The following is a 21,926-nucleotide window of genomic DNA, read 5'->3' as shown; positions in this document are numbered from 1 at the left end:
CACTATAATAAAGTAGGCACTGTGAAACAGTCTAACAGTCTGTATTTGCTGCTGCAGGTTCAGTGGCTTAATATCTGAAGTCAACGTTTGTAAAAAGCTAAAAACTCTGCTTATTTATCTGACACACCCATCACAATTGAGGCTGCTTCATTAACAAAACCTCGTGTAAGTGCTGTTTCATGCGTTCAGCTGCATTGCAGTTTCCATCCAGATGCATCTTGACACAGATCACGAGAGCTCCTGCAGCACGTAAAAACTTCCCACACAATGTACAGCAGATCTAGATGAGTTTCACAGCCGCCGGAGAACGTCGGGAGCGAGAACAGCGTTCTCCAGCATTAAAACAATGCCACCACCTGGAAGCCCCACTCGGAAGAGCTTCAGTTCCTCCTTCTCCCAGCAGAGGCTACTGCTCACCTACAAACCAGGGACACGGCGCAGGAACGCGGCTGGAGATCCCCCGTGCCACCCCTGGGCTGACACGAGGAGCTTTTCTCAGATCTACCTGCTGCTTTACCTTATTTGCTACAGTATATTGGTATGAGTATCGCTGCTTGCCGCCCATGTCTTCATACACCGTCGGGACTATCTTCAGTATGTAATCGTGAGATGCAAGAGCTGCGGTCAGGAAAGGAAAGTAGAAGTCAGCATTCAGAAAAAGGAATCGCAGCCCACGTAACGTTTCAAAGTAAACGTGCAAAATCAACTAAAACAAGCTACAGAAAAGGTGCCTCCCTCCGTATGTCAGGTTCTGTGACAAAGAGATGATTTGACATCCTACGTTCATGTCCTTTGTACAAAACGTTGTATGGTAGTTGATGACACAGAACCTGCCCACCGTCCTAAGGCTTCTATAGCACCAGGACCCATGGAGATGAGTTTGGGCCACTTGAACCTTCCGAACCGCTTGCAGCTGTGATTATGATAAGACTTACAGCAGCACAAAAAGCTGTCCTGGTTAAATCAAGAAATTAATCACGGTTAGAACTGCAGCTCACTGAACTTCTTTTCCCAGAATAAGTTGAGGCATTACAACCTGTGTAGTCTCATTCCTTGTGCATTCAGCTTTCTTTCTTTATGTTCTTCCTTCTCCTACAGCTGCTCAACAACTATTAATCCATTTTTTCATGATTTAAATGGCTTGTGCAGTCATTTTTTGTGTCTGCTAAAACAACTCTAAACTAGAATTCTAAAGGATTTATGTGGAGGATCCATTGGCCAAGTATAACACAATGACATTTGGCTCCTGGAGAAAACAAACCAACCCCCAAAAGCCCCAACAAACCAAAACCCTACAACTGTCTAACTTCAGGAACAGCCACCAACATTTTGTTCCAAAAAATGGACAAAACTGGTATCCTGCAGGAGCCTGGACACTTGAAGGAGAAAAATTACTCCGAATTGTAGCACGCACTGGGAATTTCTTTTTGTGGTGCTGGTCATAAATAAGGACAATGAAAATATCAACTCTTCCAGACACAGGGCAGAACTTGAGGTAGGAGCTAACTTACTACACAAGGTCAAGGAAAGGTTCTGGTGGTGGTGACAGCAGCAAAGGGGAGCTGCAGGAATAGGATATGGATAAAAAACTCAGTTAACTGAGTTGGTCATAACAGAACTGGAGACAATGTCCAGGCTGCAGAGGGGCTGCAAAGAACCTTTTGGGCTAAGACTTCTCTACGGTACTGGAGAAAATGGAAACGTGGGTCAGCAATGTCCGGATCATTTTGGTTAAAAAGGCAAATTAAAGAGTTGTGGATACGGCAATGTTGCATGAATGGCTGTTTCCCCTGCTGCAGAGAGTGGCTAAGGCCTGTAATACCCAAGAATACGTACGATTTGAGCTGAGTTTGTCTGCTCCCTCCAAGGCATTGAACGCTCCATGAACATTATGGACCTGGAAAGCAAAAAGGGGTATGAAGAAACTATACTATGACCTGGTACTCTTGACCTTTGTTTCCCTATCCTCTCTTGTAACAAGGACATCAGCCTGATTCAACCGTTCCGAAAACAAAGCCTCAACCCAGTAAAAGATGACTTGAAATTTCTTTCAGTGACCATCACCACAGAGGTTGGTTCCAAGTAAAAAAGTTGATTTCACAACATCTTACAAGATGAAACTCCAAAACCACTCCAAAGCGAAAGGAATTGCAGTTGGAAGAGGCCGGTTGTGAAATTTCATTGTGAGACATTTCCTAAGAGTTCTGCATAGTTAACTGTGAAATTCATTTATCGGGCTGAAAGGGAAATAAAAGGGAGTCACATTCAGGTTAAAACTCAAGAGTTCTCCTGTAAAGGTAGCCCGTATCGGAGCAGTTGGGCTTGTAAAGCTGGAATTCACTAGCCCAGCTGGCACACTGTGCCCTTGGAGGTGGGAAGGACACGTCCCAATGCCGCCACCCATCCAGCTTTTCCTGCCGCTGGTCGCAGGCACGCAAGTATCTGTGTGCCCAGAATAACAGGACTTCCACATACTGTGGTACAGAGTCTGATGTCCACCAGCAGAATAATCAATTTGTGAACTCTCTAGCCAGTGGAAACCCCACAGCAACAGCTGTAGACTCACGTAATGTACAGTAAGCTATACAGAAAGGAAAGATAACTCCACAACATAGAAATTCCTGACCTCAAGCCAGACAAGAGGGAAGAAGAGTTTGGAAGAAGTACCTGGTTGTAGGTGTGACAGTCTGACCTCATCACCAGGGCAATGCAATTTCCTGCCCAGACCCTCTCAAGAGCTGATAGCACGTGGATGTGTTTGTCTCATCCTAACGGCTGCGTCCCTGTCCTGAATGCTAGGGAGTGGACGATGGTCTGAAGGAAGCAGCAACTGAACCCATCTCTCTCCTGAGAATGGAAATTCTCTAGAGAGAGGAAATCATCAGCAAGTTGCACTGGCAAGGTGCTGGTAACAAGACCAGAGCAAAAGCAACAGCTGAACCTTCTACAGTGCCTTCCAGTCTGTTGGCATTTCACATATTTTACACAACAGCAACCACTTCTGCATTTCACATTTCTGTATGTATTATTTACTGACGGTAAAAAGCAAACGAAGAATGAGAAGCCCCTGGGCTGAGCTACAGTATTATCCTCCACTCTTGATACAGCTGTGAAGTGAGACTCTTACAGCATATTTGGGCCAGAGACTTTAAGATCCCCTTCAAACACTCTAACAGTAAATATTTGAGTGACTGCTCAGCAAACGACTGTATCTATCCTGTGAGGTACTTGTATATTTGGACTTACATTCTTGTCCTTGACTCCACAACAGCCACACTTCTGTTTACAGATAAAGGTTGTCTGCTCTGCATCTCTCTACATGGTGAATTTGCAAAGGTGTGAGTTACAGAGCTCCCACACAGCCACAGCCACCAGACATCCCCACAACCGCCTGTTTCAGTGCCATCAGGTCCTTTGGTGCATCTGCCTCCCTTGCCTTTGCAACAGCGACGGCATTTGCAACGCCCAGTCTGATGTTTTACCACGACTTTCCTTGTGGAATACTCTGGGGTCCCATTACAACGCTTGCTGTCCGTAGACTGCTAATTAATACCTGCTCTACAAAGCGCACAGGTGTGTTCCTCGGGGGAACGTACTTGTTTGTACCTCGTTAAGTGTCTGGAGGGACTTCAACAAGGAATGAGCTTTTGGCCACAGGAACAAAATTGCTTTGCAAGAGTGAACTTATGCAAGGCTGTCCAGTCAGACATTCTCAGGGCTGTTCTGTACTATTAATACCAAGGCCAAATCTGGTCCTTGGAGTAGCGGCCCAGGTGGCCAGTCTATGGTTTAACAGTGCCACCACTTCAGAATTCTCCTGTGACATGGATCCCAATAAGTTGCTTGCCAGGGCCTTGGACACCGTGGGCTTCAGCCCCTAGAAACGCATGTGAAGAGATATAAATGGACATGTAATTCAGGCAGAGTCCAACAGCAGGCTGAAATAACTGTGAAGAGAAGACCTCTCCCAAAGGTTAAAACTAGGATTACTGAACACCATCATCTAGCACTCAAGATAATTTTATGACTAAAAATGTATCAACTCTTACTTTCCACATCTCTTGCTTTACTAAGTTACCTGACATGCAAGAACCTCATTAGTTTGAATTTTGGTCTCATCTACATGAGGGAAAAACTGACCACTACTGTTCCTGAACTACTGTTGAAGAACTGAAGGTGGAGACAACCCAAAATATTCAAAGGTGTATCCAGACAGATTTAAAGCTCTCCATACTCGCTGGTTCTCTACACTGCTTGCTGAGTCTCGGTAGCACCTGTTTAGTGAACACATCCTTCTTTAATTTGTGCTGGTGAATTCATGTTTGCCTACAGGGTCAGCAGCACCTACATGCTCCACTCCTGTGTGTGGGGATGATGAGTAGTTACTTTCAGCTTTGAAAATACTAATCAGAACTTGGCCAAATCAGGAGCCAACTGCATCTCTGCCAAACAGGTTTCTCACCACCAGAACTGAAGACGCTCCTTTGCCCCCAACTGTCCAGGCTGCTCATCTCGTTCATGCTGATTCGCACTTTGACTCCATTACTCAAAGACTCCATGATAAAACAATGGGAATGCTCCCTCAGAGCGCCGATTTCCCACGCAAACTGCAGAACTCCCTATTAGCACTTACCTAATATTTTTCATAATCTCAGAGTGCTTTACAGACATTAAGCCAAGCTTATTTATATGCTAATATTGCAGCGTTCCCACACAAGATATTTCCTAAAAGAAGCCGGGAGCAGAATCAGAAGACTACAAAGCAACGCTTAGACTTGTTAGCATGAAAAAGGGTTTTGGAAGTGGGTGTACAAGCAGCAGACTAATGAGACGTCTGTGCTGAGGAAAGAAGATTACAGAGAGACTACGGGTAAGCAATGTTTAGGGTGAGTCGCAAACTGGGTGTGCACATATAAAACTCCCACCTGTGATGCTAGCTCCTTGGAAGTAGGCTAGAGAAGTGCTGTAATCCGTCCTTATTGAGAAATCAGGAATTATTACATAACTTGCAACACCTGGTGAAACTCTATCCACTGGGTAAGTGCACACATTCAGCTTCTTCCCAGCAGGGAACTGGCAGCTCCAAGTCCAACTTGTGTTTCATACAACAAATTTGACTAATAGGAGTTTGCTATACGAGTACAGTGAAGTGAATTAAAAAGGACTTGACTGGTGCCGTGGTAAAGGCAGTGGCAAGCACACATCTCCCCCTGTTTACCCACTGCTCCTCTGCAAAGGCTGTCAAGATTTGTTTGCTGCATTAATACTGAAATCAGCGCTGAACAGGATTTTGCAAATCCGTGAATCCTCATTTCTACTCCCTGCAGGAAGATAACCACAGTGTGCCAAAAGCACTTTCAGTTTCAGATGAAAAAACGCTAAGTTCCTCTCTGGCTGAACCTTTGTTCCTCCTGAACCGTTGGCATGTCAACAGTTTGTGAACTCTTCTCAACTGAGTGTACATCGCATGAATGTAAGGGATGGGTCTGCTTATCCAGCCGGTACTTTCTTATGTCCTCCCCACACTCTACACAGCCCTTCCACAAAACCTAAGTGCCTAATATTAAAGTCACTGCCACTGCATTCATTCCCCTAGAGCCAGGGAATTTGCAGGGAAGAGAACTCACCTGTAACTTGTCCCCAAACGAGAGCTTGTGGATGACATGAGTCATGTCAGGATTCTGCGGCTGTGCGGTGGCACTGTGCGTGGACACGTGAAAGTTGCCAGGGACCTAAAATTAGTCAAGACAAGGAAGACAGGATTTCACATTTTATCCCTCAAGGCACCGCCAGGCTCCATGATAGGAAGCAGAAATGCCTGGATCCGTCCAGCCGGGCGCGCTGTATCTGCTCAGCAGGGACACGTCGGAGAAAGGCTCTGAAACACCTTCCTGTGCTTGACCAACAGCACCACACTGCACGCGGAGCTGAGATCGGCTACATCCCACAGCCCAGTCGCTCCTGCTGACCCGGTGATGAGTGGATCGCTCCCAACTTCAGGGATTCCTAACACTTAAGGCTATGTCTTTCATCCCCATTAAAATAAGGTTCATGCCTTTGACAGGCAATGGACAGTTGCTTAATGTTTTACTCCCACACCTTGCATTTGTAAATGGGCCCAATGCTGCAGAACAACCCAAGAAAACTGTGGATATATTCTTATTGTAGCACTGGTCAAAGTCAATGTTACATTTGAGAAGACTGTGCGTAAGTTTTATGCATAAAGAGAAAAAACCCCACCAAAACCAATGGGGCTTCCCATACAAACTAATCTAGATCTCCAGCTTCTAACCCTGGCAATAGCCCTTCCAAATACAAGATTTTCTGGTTTTACTTTTTTTAAAAGGTGGGATAGTTTAAAAAATACAGATTTCACCTCGGTTCCAAGACAGAAACTGAGCACTGGTGCCATTCTGAAGGGATCACTCTAGCATGCACACACTTCTCAGGTCACTAACGCTACTCCACGAAGTCTGGCAGCAGGTTTGTCTCAGTCACTGTTATGGAGGGTGCAAGAATTTTTTCCTATTGGGAAATGAAGCAACACAACTGAGGAGCAACCTGACATGGCCTAAGAGGAGAGTGGGAGGATGGTTATACAAGTGGTGCCCGTTGTGCTCTCTGCGGGGTCACCTCAGCAGCCGGGCCACGGGAGGCCACATGCCGGCTCCATGTGCTTTCAGGAAAGCTAATTGAAATGACTTGAGGAACAGCGGTGTGCTCCCGGGAACACTTTCAGGTGTGGACACAAGCTGTGTCATCCACAAGCTCCGTAAACAGGGTGGCAGTAAGCAGCACACACAGTCATCCCACTGTCACCTTGTCCTCCTTCTTCAGGTTGGAGAGTAACACCCCAGTGCAAGCCCCGGTCCGGTTTCTAAGCCCGGCCGTGTGTGCTCCAGCACCAGCTCAGACAGAAGCCTGTGCAGCGTCTGCCAAGGGACTGCAGACTTCCAGCTCATAAACGCAAAGTTCAAGTTTTCAGCCCCGGGGCAGGTCCCCTCCCTCCGACAGCAGCCCCAGCCACCGCAATTTCACGGCCTTTCACAGATTAAGCTGTGAAGAGAGCTCCTCACTGCCCCTTTTGAGTTGCTTTGGTGAGCAGAACACACCACATCCAGCAGATAAAACCCCAAGTATTTCAGCTCCGAGCTTTGGGAATGAACAGAACAAGAACTATCTTCCAAGAAGCCCTTTCCCAGTTTTCTGGACTATCAGCTACCAGTAATCTTGGTGGCTTAGAGGTGAGGAGAGAAACGTCCTCTTTTTAAGTCCCTAATCCCTTCCATGCCACAGAGTCAGTAAGAGGTTCTGCCTGTTATTTTTAGATGCGATTTAACATGACCTGGGAGGAAAAGAAGGAAGTAGGATTTTGTAGCCTGTGGTACATGAGGAGGCATGAATAAAGGGTGTGCCCTTCTTAGGACATCACTGAGCCCCACCACTGCCTCCCCCACCCCAGCTAGTCATCTCCAGCATTACATAGCAAGATTATTCAATTCTGAACACACCCAGCCCAGAGAGGAGCCTCCTCCAGGCCTGGATTTTCATTCTTTGAGACAGAAGCAGAACAGCCCAACAAAGCATGCGTGGAGGCCGCGTGCACCGATTGCAAACACCTCAGCACGGAGCCGCTTCTGTAACGCTGGCACCCTCTAGTAGGGAACATTCCTGTCGTTCTGCGGCTCTCGGAACAAAAGAGCACTTGGATAGAGACACTGCCAAAGACCTCTGCACACTGAGTCACATTTTGGAGGTGCAAAAGTTGTGACGAGTAAACACAGAAGTCATTCGGCATTTGTAGGGAGTTCATACATCCCCTAAACGTGAGGCTGCTGCGCTGAGACACAGCACTGGCCGCAACGTAGAGCTGCTCTCTGCTGTTAATCGATGCTACCTCAACAGCGTGCTCTGGCAAATCAAGAAAACACCTGATCTAAGACATTCTCTGTGGGTCTAAGCACGCTGCCTCCTCTTTCCACACTGATCTGCAGCACCCAGAGACTCAACCTTACCTTTGGTGAGGACCATGAACGTACGCTCTACCAGGGAGACACCTACACACAGATTTTCATGAGCATTTTACAAATGGATCTCGCCAGTGTCCTTCCAGCCAGCACCCGCTCACCCGCTGCCGTTCCTGCTCACCTTGTTGATGCTGAAATGGCCCTCGAACCTGCAGCCATCCCCATTATTGAGAGGTATCTTCATCGAGTTGTCAATATGACCCACTTCGTGCCTTCCCATCTCATCTTGGATGTCTAGTCCAACTACTGCATGGGTAGGAGGGGAGGAGACAAAAATCAAAACAAAAGAAATAACAGGAAGGTTGCATAAGAAAGGTATGCACTGCTTTTACTGGGAAAAAAAATCCACATCTTTTTTCCTGAGGTTTGACTAAACTGTGCTAGTAACATCTTTTCCCAAATATTAATTGTTACACCAGCTCTTGATAAAGAACTTTGTAAGCAAACTTTTCAGACTGGCTATTTGACACAACTACACCTCTGACACCCTGCCAGCCCACAGCAACCTCAGCTACACAAAAACTTCAGACAGACACGGCAGGTGATTTGTGAAAAGCCAACAACTAGCTGGGGCATTCAGAGTTCCAAGTGAAAGCTGGGAGGTTTCTTGCTCCCAGACACAAAAAGGTTGCTGTGAATAAAGGAAATGAGATTTAGGAAGAAGTCAGGGAGAGAGGTGGCACCCACATGGGCTGAGAAAACAGGTGTCCTGGCCCGGGACACAAATCGATGGGGTGCTGGCAAAGGCTGCAGCTACTTGATCTCCATCCACCCTGAAGAAGGGTCACTATATCAGTTTGGGCCCATTTCAAGTATTACTTAAAATACAAAGAAAAACTGGCAAGTGAAAAGGGGTACTCACATTCACAATGAAGGTTTGGCAAACTGATGTTCAAATTCACTTCTATTTTACCTCCACTGTCTTTGTCTGGATCATCCACGTAGAGCTCGTTAACTCTGGAGGACAGAAAACACAGGTGGGTTCCGGCACATTGCTGCTTTCCACAGGAAAACAAACGAACATAAAACCAACTTGCATAGGAAAGGAGAAAAGGAGACTTTGGAGCAGAGGGCTCGGCTGCGTGACAGCTGTGACAGTGACCAGACAGAGCAGGAACAGCCTTCAAAACTGCGCGGGGCACATCGTCATTTCATTTTACTACTTGCTTGGCAATCTCAGGAGGTTTTAAACTCGTCCCTCGCACCAGCCGAAGACAGAACTCCTGTTCCGATTCATGTTTCCTGCCCCCTTCCCTAACGCGAGTTTCCAGAACAGATACAGAAGAAGTTAATGTTGAAGAAACAGCAGGTTGGTGCGACAGCTCCTGTCTCCACGGGCTGTTACTCCTTTTAGGAAAGAGGGAAGCACATGCTTTGCCATTTGTTTCATAAATAGTTTCAGAGGAAGGCCGCTCTCAACCATCCCTCCGGAAAGCTTGTCTGCGTGACCCATCACCCTTTGTTAGCGCTGACCGAGCAGCAGCAAGAGAAGGCAGCACAGCATCCCCGTGTCTCTCTTCTGAATATCTCATTTCAATCTACGAATGGTAACCAAAAGTAACGACTAAAACTGAGGAGAAGAGGATTTGAGCCAGGAACAGATGGGAAGAAACATCCTGGGCAGCAGGACCTAACACACTACGCAACAGTCTCCCAGAGTGATGTTGCTTCACAGCACCCACAGTGCTGGCACATATTTCATAGGAGGCAAAATACAGATTAGAGTAAAAGGAATACAAGAGTATAAATATTTATTGTTGGCACCTACAATCCATAAACAAAACAACCCCAACGCAAGCACAGCCGAGTTAGCTGAACAGTCCCAGAGAATCCACACCGCGGAAACTCACCACAAAGTCCAACACTGTTCAGCCTCATCAAATAAAAAGATTTGACAATTTACCTTCCAGTCAGACAGATTATAAAGCTATGGGAATGTATGTTCAAGCAAGCTACCTAAAATAAACTCCCTTCACCAGTAAGTGCTCTGTATTATTTTTATTTGATGCTCAAAGTGCATGAAACCCTTTGACAAGCCCTTGCCGAAGAGTCTCTATGCTAATAGACGAAGCAGACTAAGGGCAGCTACAAGACAAAGTGATTTTGTGCTGGTGATACATCTCTGGACCATAATGAACTGTTTGCCCCGTAGATCCAGAAGAAACAAGCCTTCACTCTGAGAAACACACAGCTGCCAATTTTTTTGGAGGTAATTACTCACAGGTCAGTGGGGTTTACAGACACTCATTTAAAACCAGCACAGCATTTGTCTTCAGCTTCACAGCCCTACCTTTCTCTGGTTTTAATTGGCTTGACAAGTTGCTTGCAATCATTACTCAACGTATTTTTCAAGTGATTAATAAAAATGACACAGAGGGAGGGGAAAGATTGCTCATCAGTGACCTAGTTAGAAGCTTCTTGGCTGAGCCCTCTTCTCCTGGGTGGAATGCACTAAATTTTCTATGTCTTTATTACCGGCAATTTGGGACCAAGCCATACGTCCAAATAGGGTTTTGAGGAGCAGCTCCAGCAAGGACGGGCATGAACCCCCCAAACCAACACACCTCTCCGCAATCCCGGAGTCCTCCCATCGAGATCCCAGTTGCCAGCCGACCTCTTTGATACCAGCACCTGGCTTGTCCCAGCTCCCTGTGTCTGAGATGCCACGGGCAACTGGAAGTCACCGGCCAAGAGGAGGATTCGGGCGGGCGGAGAAGCGCGTTGGGTTCGGCAGCGCGGCTGAGCATCCGGCTCTAGGAAGGTCAATATTTGCATTTGCCGATTCCCAATTCTGTAGCCGGTTTGTTCACTTGCTTTGTTCAGCCTCAATAAGAGGAGACTGAGAGGAGACCTCATGGTGGTTACCGGTTCCTCACAAATGGAGGAGGAGGGGCAGGTGCCGAACTCTTCTCTTTAGTGACCAACAACGGAACCCGAGGGAATAGCAGGAAGATGTGCCAGGGGAGGTTTAGGTTGGACGTGAGCAAAAGGTTCTTCATGCAGAGGGTGCTGGACACTGAACAGGCTCCACAGGGAGGTGTCACGGCCCCAACCTGACAGTGTTCAAGAAGAGACTGGACAACGTCCTCAGACACACGGTGTGAACGGTAGGGTGTCCTGTGCAGGGACAGGAGTTGGACTCCATGATCCTTGTGGGCCCTTCCAGCTCAGGACATTCCACGATTCTACCTGTCAGACAACGCGGGCTCAGGCGCGGTCTGTAAGCGAAGGCTCACAAGCTTTTCAGTGAGAAGCGGCTGCGGGTGGAGCCTGTGGAGGCTCTGACGTAGGAGGGCGAGCGGTGAGGTCACTGGGTTGCAGACCAGATCACTGTGGCAAAGAGAAGTCGGCCAGTTTGTCCACGTCACACCGCCCATTAGTTGCAGATTAACAAAACTGGTTTCCTGTCCTGTGATCCGGTCACCGGACCAACGGTTCCCAACCTGGCCCTTGGGCAAGCGCACCCTCTGCGCTGACCTGCTCCGTTCCTGAGGTTCCTCTCACGATGGAGAACCAGAAGCACAATGACAACACACCACAGGCTACGTTTGCCATGGCAAACTTCAGAAGAAACATCATCGTTTTTAACAAACTGGAAATTTCACTCCCAAACTACACTCTGGAAACCTCACAGGTAAAGCGAACTCCATGGGTTAATGCTGCTCCTCCCAGAACCTCCTCCAGCACCACCACCACCTATGTCTGATGGAGCTGGCAGAGAACTGGCACTCACGCCTCCCCTGCTATCCCCCTCCTCAGGGCCCAGAAGCCAAATTGCACACACCTTTCCTTTTATTTCATCGGACAACCCTGGGATGTTGGGAACAAGTGCTATTTAACCACCTCTAGCAACTCCCCTTAAGGCATTAGCGTCTCCAACAGAAGAAATGAAGTCAGCTCTAACTTACAGCTGTCCCTCCTGGAACATAAAGTGTCCCAGCAGTAACGGGGCCTAACAGCGAATCTGGGATGGTCGCAAGGGAAATAAAACACAAGGTCAGGCAGAAGGACACTGTAACTGCAGTTGCTTTGATGGCTGTTCAGAGAGGCAGCGTATAGGGTTGTACTGTGACTCCAAACGTGGCACGTACCTCCTCTGGAGACCCTAAGCACATAGGAGTGGGTATTTTACTCGTTGCTGTTAAAGACTATTTGAATAGAAGTGGTAGAATAAAGCAGGGGTGAGGTGCAGAGCTGTGAAAGCACAATGAGGATAACAGGGCAGGTGAGCCGTGCACCTTCTCCCTCCATGGGGACTCTGACCACGGATTCAAGGAATGGAAGGAAAGTTTCTCCCCACAGCAGGAGCCGTGATCCATACAGAAAGAATCTGCTTCACTTCTAGAAAGAGCCACTTCGAAATACTTCACATTCCTGAGCGGTGCTGCTGGGTTTCTCAGTTCCTTACCCCCCTTTGCTTACAAATTGCAGCATTACACAGAAAAAGTTGGAGGGACTCTTTGGCTAAGAATGCGGATCACGCAAAAGGCACGCGAGAGAGAACCAAAGGGGGAAACAGCGGCAAGAGGGCTCAGCATTTCTTTAAGATTTTATCCAAAGAAAGCCAGACCTGTTCTCCATGCTTTAGGACTCAGATTTACAACACAACAGTTTTGTTTCCCCAGAAACAAAACTTCCCCAGTAACTTATTTCCACCCAGCAGCCGCGGCCACTAACATTAGACACTTCAGCACTTCAACAGCTGAAGAGCCTGCGGCCCTTGGAATACAAGAGGAGACATTGCATCGACTTTTCGGAGCCACGCACGCTGCCTGTGTGCTCTCTGAACACATCTTCTCTGTCCTCCTTGTCCCAGCGTCTACAAGTTCTAGCCTTTGTTCTCCTTCTTTCACAGCAAAAAAGCAGGAACTCCTCCCCAGTCATCAGCCATACAGAAAATACCTCTCCTTACTCCAGCAAGTTGCATTTTACCTTGTCCTCCAACTTGCAGGAGGCAGTCTCTGGTCCTCAGGACCCTAAACCTAAGAGGGAAAATAATGATTCTTTCCTGAGGGAGCCCAAAGCTTCTCAAAAGACTTTCTCGGGCGAGCTCTCTTGGCTCCGCTTGCCATTTCAGCTCTAATCATCCACCTTCCAAAAACACAATGATCCGAAGCTGAGATTCCTGCACTACCTTCTCAGTTGTGCCAGACCAGAGAAGACCCAACACAGGACAATCAACCCATCTTCTTTTCAATTTCTGTGAAGAAACAACAAGCAGGTCAGCAAATTCTCTACTGTGTAATAAACTGTGCATATGTCTGTGCTCTACCATTTGTGATCTTCCTTCTACGCCTTCGATCTCAATCAGTTCTTCATTGGGAAGGTCTCTGTGCCAGGTCAGGTCTTGGCTCCGCTGCGCAGCACAGAAAACACTGTCGTACAAAGGAAGGAGACACGGTTCTCCAGGAGGCAGGAAGAAGGGTTTGAAAGACGTCAAGGTAGATTTGAGTCAGAAATTGCAAATGACATGACCTTCCGCTTCCTGCTAACCCACACACGTACATTAGGACAAACGGCATAACAACAGTTCACAAATATATAACACCTTTTATTAGGTAATCTCCAAGTTACTACGCAAACATTAATTAAGCTTCTTAGTACCCCTGAGAAGTAGGCAGCTAAGTCTTGCATCCTTCTCCCGAAAAGCACCTGTCCAAGGTCAGTCCATGGCAAGAGCAAGCTCACAATTCCCATTCCCCCTGACTGCTTGGCTGTGCTCCCTGTGCTGGTTTCACTTGCTCCAGCATTTCATCTGCCCCAACTGGATGAGCTGGTGGGGTTGGAGTTGCATCTCCAGCGCAGTCTCTGGATCAGAACACACGAGTTGCAGCAGCCGGTGCAGATGCTTCCGCTCCGAGGTTACAGTTTCCAGCAGAAGGATCTCCTGTTCCAGCAGGACCACGCTCCGCTGCTCACAGCAGGTGTGGCTTGATCCTGCAGGTCATTACCAGAGGTTTTCACGGGCCAAGAGCCACAAGACACGTTCCACATACCCTGGAGAGCCAAGAGGCAAAAAAGCTCCGAAGGCAGGTACAGTAACAATTCTGCTTCACTGAAGGATCAGTCTTGGCCCCAGAAGCTCCCACCGTTTTGCTTCCTCCCACTTTGGGGGTCCCCGCCAGCCTGGATGAACAGTCACATTGTGCTGCACAGAATGTGACCCCAGCACAGGAGCTGGTTCATAGACCGCCCAAGGTATTTTTCACAAAGATTAAAGCAGGTGTCCCCAGGGAGCAATCTGGTCACCTTAAATGAACATGTGATTTGGATGTTGCTGATGATTTATGCTTTTACACAAAGGCAGTATTTTTATTACAGATACTCTGCTTAAGTAATTAACTGTCCTGCAGGGGGGTACAGCCTTCCAAGCGGCAAACTTGTCACCTCAGCCTGTTTAGTGCCAGTTACTTCATTAAATAACAAACACTGCCAGGAATGGTTTGTTGCTTTCTACAGATGAATTCTTGTTGAGCAGCTACATTCACAGCCCAAGTATCACATTCATACCCTCCCACCCCTTCTCTTGGCCACCAGTGCAATGCAGACGAGATTAGTTAATTACATCTTTCCTCCTTGATGATGGAATACTTGGAAAAACTCTTATTGATCCGATGGAACATAATTCATGACCTAATTACGGCGATAAAACTGCAGGATTATCATCTTGACAGCTATTAACTTCTAGCATTGATCTGAGTCAATTAGAAAAGAGAGAGGCGATTTCTACATTCTTCATTTGCAATGTAGCAGCAGGATGAACGAGGAAGGCTGCTCAAGGTACGCCAAGCAATTTCTAGCTCTCAACCGACTACTGATCCTGCCCAGGAAATGCCAGACACATTGAACACTTTAGCTTCGTTTCTTCAGCCATTTGAGTCATCTGGTCAGTGGGACAACCGGGTTTGACACAGTCTGTTTTGCAGAGGTTCAAATGTGGAGCACAGAACTCCTTCATCTGGCTTTTACAGAATTGAGGAGGTTAATCTAAGCTCGTGTTTTGTACTGAGCCTTCAGTCACTCTCAGACTGGACAAAAAAAATATATACTAAAAAATACAGAAGATTCTTGATTTCCAGAGCTAAAGTCACCCTGTCCTTAATTGCAATGATGGGTTGTGGCTGAGCAAAGAAAGAAAAACGTCTTTCCTCAGCAGCCTTCAATATGCTGTCCCTGAAAAGGATGTAGCCCCAGCTCAGACCCAAGGTTTGATTTCCTTCGTGGCTGCTCAGAGGTGTCTCTGTTGGGGTCACACAACAAATCTAGACAAGAAACCAGGAGTTTTCCACCCCGGTCAGCAGCAAAATAGGATGTACATTTACAGCGTGTGCGGGTTCCGCATGAACTTCCCGCACATTTGCTGTAACACGCCGTGTCTTAGCTCTGTTTCCTAAGTGAAGCAAGCTCCCGTGCAGAGACGCAATCTCAGCGCTCATTAGAAATGCCCACACGAGTTACGACACCGCTGCTGTGATGTGTGCTGTCTTCCCCACATAGGTAATGTTTGGTTCTAGTGTTGTGACTGTTATCCTCAAGATGAGGGTGTCGTTTCTTGGCCTGCTGCCGCCCAGACAAGTCTTTAGCAGGTGAGACTATAAACGTGAAGGCAATGGGTTGGTCAAGGAAGAAACAGCTTTGAAGTTGGGCAAGAGCAACCAAACTGAGATTTCTAGTAATACGAGGAATTGTTGCTACAGCCATATGAATGTAGAAGAAAGTCTGACAGCGGGTAGATGCGAGTGTTGGGGGTTAGCATGGTGTGGAGCAGACCTTATTTTATCATTGAGTTCAACAAACCACACCAGCCTCCAACTTTAGATGCAGATACCAAAGAAACCTCCTGTCGGTGAGGGTTAGACAGTTAATCCTGTGGGTACCACTGGTGCTGACTTGCCCTGGAGCAGGCTGCCCATGCACACACACCACGCACAATTACTCGGCATTAAAGGCTCTGAGGTCAGCGTGAGTCCGCACCAGCGAACGGGTACGTCTCTGATGGGAGGCACCAGGCCAAGCGCTCTCCATTTCACCTTGCCAGCAAAAATGTGCAGCTATTCCCACGTAATCCAGCTTTTGTCAAGTGCATAACCGCTTTAAGGGGAATATTACACAAGAGGAGAGAGGCTGACGCAGTCTCACGGTACGGCTGGCACTGGCAAAGCAGGAAGGCTCCCCGCACCAAGTGCGCGCTCCAGTTAATCATTCAGATGCGGCTGACACCAGGAAACTTCAAACTGGGACAGGGATCTGTTGTAGGAGACTCTTAAGACTAAAGAAACTTGAAGCTTGCAATAGAAGCTGATGAGAGTTGAACAGTTTGGCAGCTTCCGTATCTTCAAAAGTATTTGGTTAATAGGCAAACTAGGCTGAAAATATCTTTGTGAGTTAATATCTCCCCTCTTTTTGCTATCAACCAGTCTAAGTGGTGTCACAGAGTTCTCGCACTGTTCCAGACCCCACAGAGCTCCACACTCCTGTGCCCTTATTCTGAACGATGAGACTCTACAGCCTCGCAATGCGCTGCCAGTGATCCACACTTGAAAGGGAAGCACAAGAGCTTAGAAACACCTTTGAACACCTTTTTATGGTACTGGTTTTCCCAGGAGAGAAAGCAATGAGTAAGAAATGGAAAAAGAAGCTTACTGCTGCTTTAGAAGCTGTTGAACCGGGAAGCACTTTGTGACGTGGCTCCGAAGTATTTCCGCTGTTACGGGGGAGCCTGTTCACAAATGCTGTGGGTGATCTGTTCCCAGCAACAGAGATTTTGATGACCTACAACTCATCAGAAGGAGGTTTTCATATTCTGTGAGCTACTGTGTTGGATGGTCCATGACGAATCAGTTTCCTGCATCCATTTGTCTCGATGTCTTCCATGACATCCTCTCTAAAATTTTACTGCTTTATTGCTTACAAACACCTCCTGCCCACGCGGTTCCTGCTGAGAAAGGCGCTTTACCACCTCTTGGAGGTTTTAATGAGAATCTGGCCGGCTGGGCATGCAGGAACTCACAGCACTTCTATCTGCAAAAAATGCACCATCTTGTTAAGAAAAATGCATGAAGAGCCCTCTGAGAATCATCTGGTTTTGCTGTTCAAAAAGAAATCTCTAATCAGGAAACTACCACTACATAAAGGCATGTGCGCTCAAATAACTGGATCAAGTTAGGTAAATATAACTAATTCCTCTGGTAAAGCATTAACTGAAAGTAAAAAGAAAATCAGATGCGAGAATGAGATCAAAGAGGAGAGCAAGAACTATTTTACTCGAAACAATTTGTCTAGCTTTACATTTTAAAACATGAAAACCAAGAAAATTCAGCTCCTGAGAGAAGGGGGTTGATGAGATGACTGTGGAACTTTACAAGCAAATGCACAGAACTGAATTCAAAGAAACAGCAAGTAAGAAACCTAAGATACCATCTCTGAACTAAGTGTGCAATGGGTGTAAAAAACGAGCTAGAGCTAGATTACACTTCTGTCTTAAGGGGAAACATTACTCAAGGTTAAAATTATTCTTGAAATTATATTCTTGACCCAAGTCAGAGCTGCGCAAAAACAACGGAAAAGCCACATGGTGATCAGAAGCCACGTCAAGCATGGTTCATCTACACACAGCACATGAGCCCCACTCGTCTCAGAGCTTTTTTGCTCAGCGGTGACATCTGTTGTTATCTGGACCATCCCGTGAGTCTGACAGATGTTCCACCCTTCCTGACTATCCAGGAACTGGGCATCCCAGCCCGGTGAGCTCACTGCCGCATCACAGCACCATGGAGAACATTTCCTAGAATCCAAAACAAAGGCACCTGTGCTAAGAGTTACTAAGAAAAGTTTACTCCATGCAAGAGGAGCACGAGAAAAAAAGCTCATTAACTAAAACACTTGTTCTCGGAGCAATTTTTCAAATGGAAATGAGTTGCACTTTGCCCAAAGCCAAGTCCCAAAGGGGCTGCCTGGGACAACTTGTCTTCAGGCACAAAACCTGTCAGCTAAGTTTCCAAATAAGACTCAACAGCCAAAAAGAAAGAAGATAAACCTCACACGTGAGTAAAGCTATCTGTGCGGATCAGATTCAGCTCTGACGTGAACAAAAGAAGGTATTTTAACATTAAACTAATAATCTTTCCTATTTTGCGCAATTCATTTTTCCAAAAAGCATCTCCAAAACCATGCAGTGAAGACCGGAAGAATGCAATACCTATTTTATTCATAGGGATGCGAGGGGAAAAGAAAATGTCTCGTCAGAGATCCCACCGTATCTGCAATGGGACCCCACAGTCTCAGAGCACAGAGCACACGGATTCAGCAGCAGGCACTGCACATTTAAACATTCTGTATCACTAATGAAAAATACTTGAGTTCTGGAGAATCACTTTGAATCAAGCAAGTAGAGAGGGATGTGCCTATTCAGGAGGAGAGGGAAAGCAATCTCAGATGAGGACAAGAAATCAAGGAGGAAGAGGGAACCTGCAACTGACTGATATTGATCTTCTCAGTATTCACAGCACCTTACACCTGCTCACCAGAGAACTGAAAAGGGTCAGAAGCTTTTGATGTGACCCACGGCCACATGAAAAACACCCACTCAACAGAAAAATCCAGGATGCAGCTAACACAGGAGCAGGAAGGTCTGCAACCGTTTTCTCTAACAAAGTATTTTAGAACCAAGTTTGCCTGGTATACTTCAGTGAATTAAAAAGCTGAATGACTGAGAATTCAGACCCAATCAAACAGAATCCAAAAACCATTAGACAACTAACTGGCCTAGTCAAATCACAAACACATTTTCCCACGATATCAGGGTAAAGCTGTAAAGAATCACATACGCACATACATCCAAACAAAGGAAAACATGACTTTTACTTACATTTCAGTGGCTATGAATCCGGTGAGCTCAGACAGGAAGAGAAACAGGATGAAGAGACAGCAGCAGACAGAGACTGAAAAACAGGCAAGGAGAGGAACAGGTTAGTTTCATATCTCTAACAAAGACATAAACTGTTTTCACACAGACATATTATTCACTCCATGGATTTGCCACCCAGCCACATTGCGAACTAACACTCTTTAAGAGACAGAGACCCAGACGAGGCCATCAGAGCAATGACTTCAATGGCGTGACAATACCCAACATCCTGCGGGGTATCTTAATTCTTGGGCCACCCTTCCCATCACGATTTCCATTGCCCATGGCTTCTGCGTTCTCCACCTCCAGCACACAGCGCTGCTCCCCCAGCTCTCCCTCCTTCGTGACAAAGCTGCTTGACAATATGATTTCTCTGGAGCCCTTTCTCCAGATGTAATTGTGTTACTACTAAAAACCTCCAGCAAGGAAAAAGAATCAACACCTCCTTGCTTCAAAAGCATACAGTCGGCTATGCGGTGTTGTGTGGATTAGGAGACATTCTGGTTCTTTCTCAAGTTCTAAGGCTCTGTGTCAGTCATCTCGCAGCCTGCACCACTCACTAGACAGAGCTGGTACAGCAGGGACGTGGCGATAAGGGACTCATCCAGTCAACGCCTGATACTGCTCTAATTTCTCCATTTGCTGACATGACGCTTCAGAGGGGGAAAATTCCCAGTGAAGGAAACGCAAAGTACCTGGACAAAAACTCCCACGTCTTTCCTAAGAATGCCAACCTAAAGTTAAAAGGAAGGAACCCAAAGTAACTGGTGTATTACAGTTTATTCTTCATCAGGAAACTATTCAAAACATCGTAGAGTGTTATTCACATAGCAGTAACCAAGTCATTGACCCACACCGGAGGGGTGGAAGGAAGGACAGCTGTACATCCCATTGAGCAGGGATGACTGGAGCAGACAAGGATGTGCCCACTCAAGGAGACAGGTCTGCATGTGCATTTGTATTAAATAAAATAGCCACGTTCACCGTGAATCACTACACAAAGGAGCACACCAGGAAACGGCGCGCTGCGCCAGGAGTACAATCGGCTCACCCCCAAATCCCAGCGGAGTTACAGTGACTCTTTGGAAATCAGCACTTTGCCACAGCCGCTAATTAGGATTGAGAAACACGCAGGAAAACCCCTGTTCCTCAGCTTTATTCCCCATGACCTATACGGCCTGAATTCCCATTCCTCGCTACAACTGGCTGGGGAGCAATTTCATCCCACAATTGCGCCTGTCCCACTCCCTTGGTAGAGAATGTGAGAGACGAGGGAAGGAAAGAGGAGGTAGCTGGGCAGACACCGAGACAGACCCCCGGCGACCTGCAGCCTTGTGCCTCACTCTCCAGATTAGTCAGTTTATAGCTCTGAGGAAAGAGAAATGCGTTGCTTCCCCTTCCTCAGAGTCATTTCAAGGGTGGATTCATTTACTGATCCTCGGAAAAGTGCAAGGGATTAAAAGAGATGCCAAAAACTCCATTAGCTAGGATGAAGAAAGAGAGAAGAGGGGAAAAACGAAGCCAAAGATCACAGGGAAAATGGGAAGCAAGAGGGGATATTTGTTTCTAAAGAGAAAGCTCGGTCACAGTTGCTTCCAGGCCTGGGCTGAGCCACCGCTTATAAAACATAACGTTAAATTTCTGCAGAATCCAAGAGATCAAAACTTGTCTTGATAACTGTTATATTTAGAGCTATTACATCAAATAACACCGGGAAAAACACAGAAAAATATATTTATAAAAAATTCTGTATTTCCACTGTCTTCTCTACTGCCCAGGGAGGAGAAAGGTCTTACCTAAAGCACACCAACAAATTCTGAACATACACACCTATGGAAGAACATACACACCTACAGAAGAGCTCAGAAAAGCAGCCTAGGCACAAGACTAGTCGATCCGGTGTTTCTTATTGTTAATCACGGAACAGCAGACACACAAGATCTCTGACCTTCGGCAGCACGCAGGGGAGAGTGTTTGACACAGAGACAACCCTTTCTCCTTTAATTGCTCCCCATACTCCCCTCTGCTCGTTATCTTCTTTCCACAGCATCAGCTGGACCGCTCTGCTCTCCAGCACTGCTATGCGAGCCTGCTACTACTAACTCTACATTCTCTCACAGGGCTCTCGCTCTGCCAATTTTTTTACACTTTTCCTCTGCCATCAAATTACCTTCTGCTTTTCCAGTATACAAAGTATTCGCTCCCTCAAGTCCGTCTTCCAATCCAGTTCTTGCAGTGAAGGCTTGTGACAGCACTTACCCAATACAGTACAGTAAAATTCCACTAACCTATATCTTAACAAATCCTATAAGAAAGCCCTGAAATGCCTGGTAAGGACTGACTTTCAAATCTCATCAACACTTTTGCCAGTCTTCAAACTACATACTCAGTTTTTAACCTGTCAAGGAGATGACTGAGGGTGGACATGAGAGAGGTTTATAAAATAACGAGCAGCCTGAAGGAGATGAATGGGGAACAAGCACTCACTGTCTCTCCAGCATGGGCACGGGAGGGAAGAGGAGGTTGAAAACAACAGGTTTTCCTCTGCGTAGCACCTAACTAAATTCTGAAGATTTTTGACTATGGATGTTGGGGATACTTGGGGAAAAAAAAAGCCTATAAGATTTCAAAAAGAAATCAGATGTGCCCTGAAGAAGAAATCCATTGAGGGCTACTAAACACAAAGCAACCACCGCTGGCTCAAGAAGTTCAGAGCTGCCAACGGATGGAACCCAGTGACGTGTTCAACTCATCCTCACGCTCCTCCACGGCACCTGCTGCTGCCCCCTCGGAGCAGGACCATACCCATCACACAGACGTTTGCACTGATCTACCTGCACGGCCACTCTTGTGTTAAACTCATTTATCCACACGCATTTTCAGGGCTGGCAGCTCTTTGGCGTGAGATTTATGTGTTAAACTGTGTCTCGAGCCAGCATTTTTTCAGACACAGAATGTGAGCTCCTCTCCTTAGCATGGACCTGCAGGCATAT

At 46.7% G+C, this 21,926-nt stretch overlaps 1 protein-coding gene across 1 annotated transcript in view; it reads right to left on the bottom strand.

Annotated features, from left to right (window-relative positions):
• Nucleotides 1–21,926, bottom strand: part of ERGIC1 (endoplasmic reticulum-golgi intermediate compartment 1) — a 54,817-nt gene that overhangs the window by 9,657 nt on the left and 23,234 nt on the right. The window contains exons 3-8 of the mRNA XM_065029531.1: nt 18,895–18,967; nt 8,890–8,984; nt 8,149–8,273; nt 5,628–5,732; nt 1,837–1,897; nt 518–618 (exon numbers count right to left, since the gene is read on the bottom strand). Coding sequence (XP_064885603.1) covers nt 518–618; nt 1,837–1,897; nt 5,628–5,732; nt 8,149–8,273; nt 8,890–8,984; nt 18,895–18,967 — 560 coding nt within the window. The remainder of the gene's footprint in view (nt 1–517; nt 619–1,836; nt 1,898–5,627; nt 5,733–8,148; nt 8,274–8,889; nt 8,985–18,894; nt 18,968–21,926) is intronic.

This window comes from Columba livia, chromosome 14, assembly GCF_036013475.1.
Source record: "Columba livia isolate bColLiv1 breed racing homer chromosome 14, bColLiv1.pat.W.v2, whole genome shotgun sequence".
NCBI lineage: Eukaryota > Metazoa > Chordata > Aves > Columbiformes > Columbidae > Columba > Columba livia.
The sequence above is the reverse complement of the archived record's forward strand: the minus strand, read 5'-3'. Positions and strand labels throughout refer to the sequence as shown.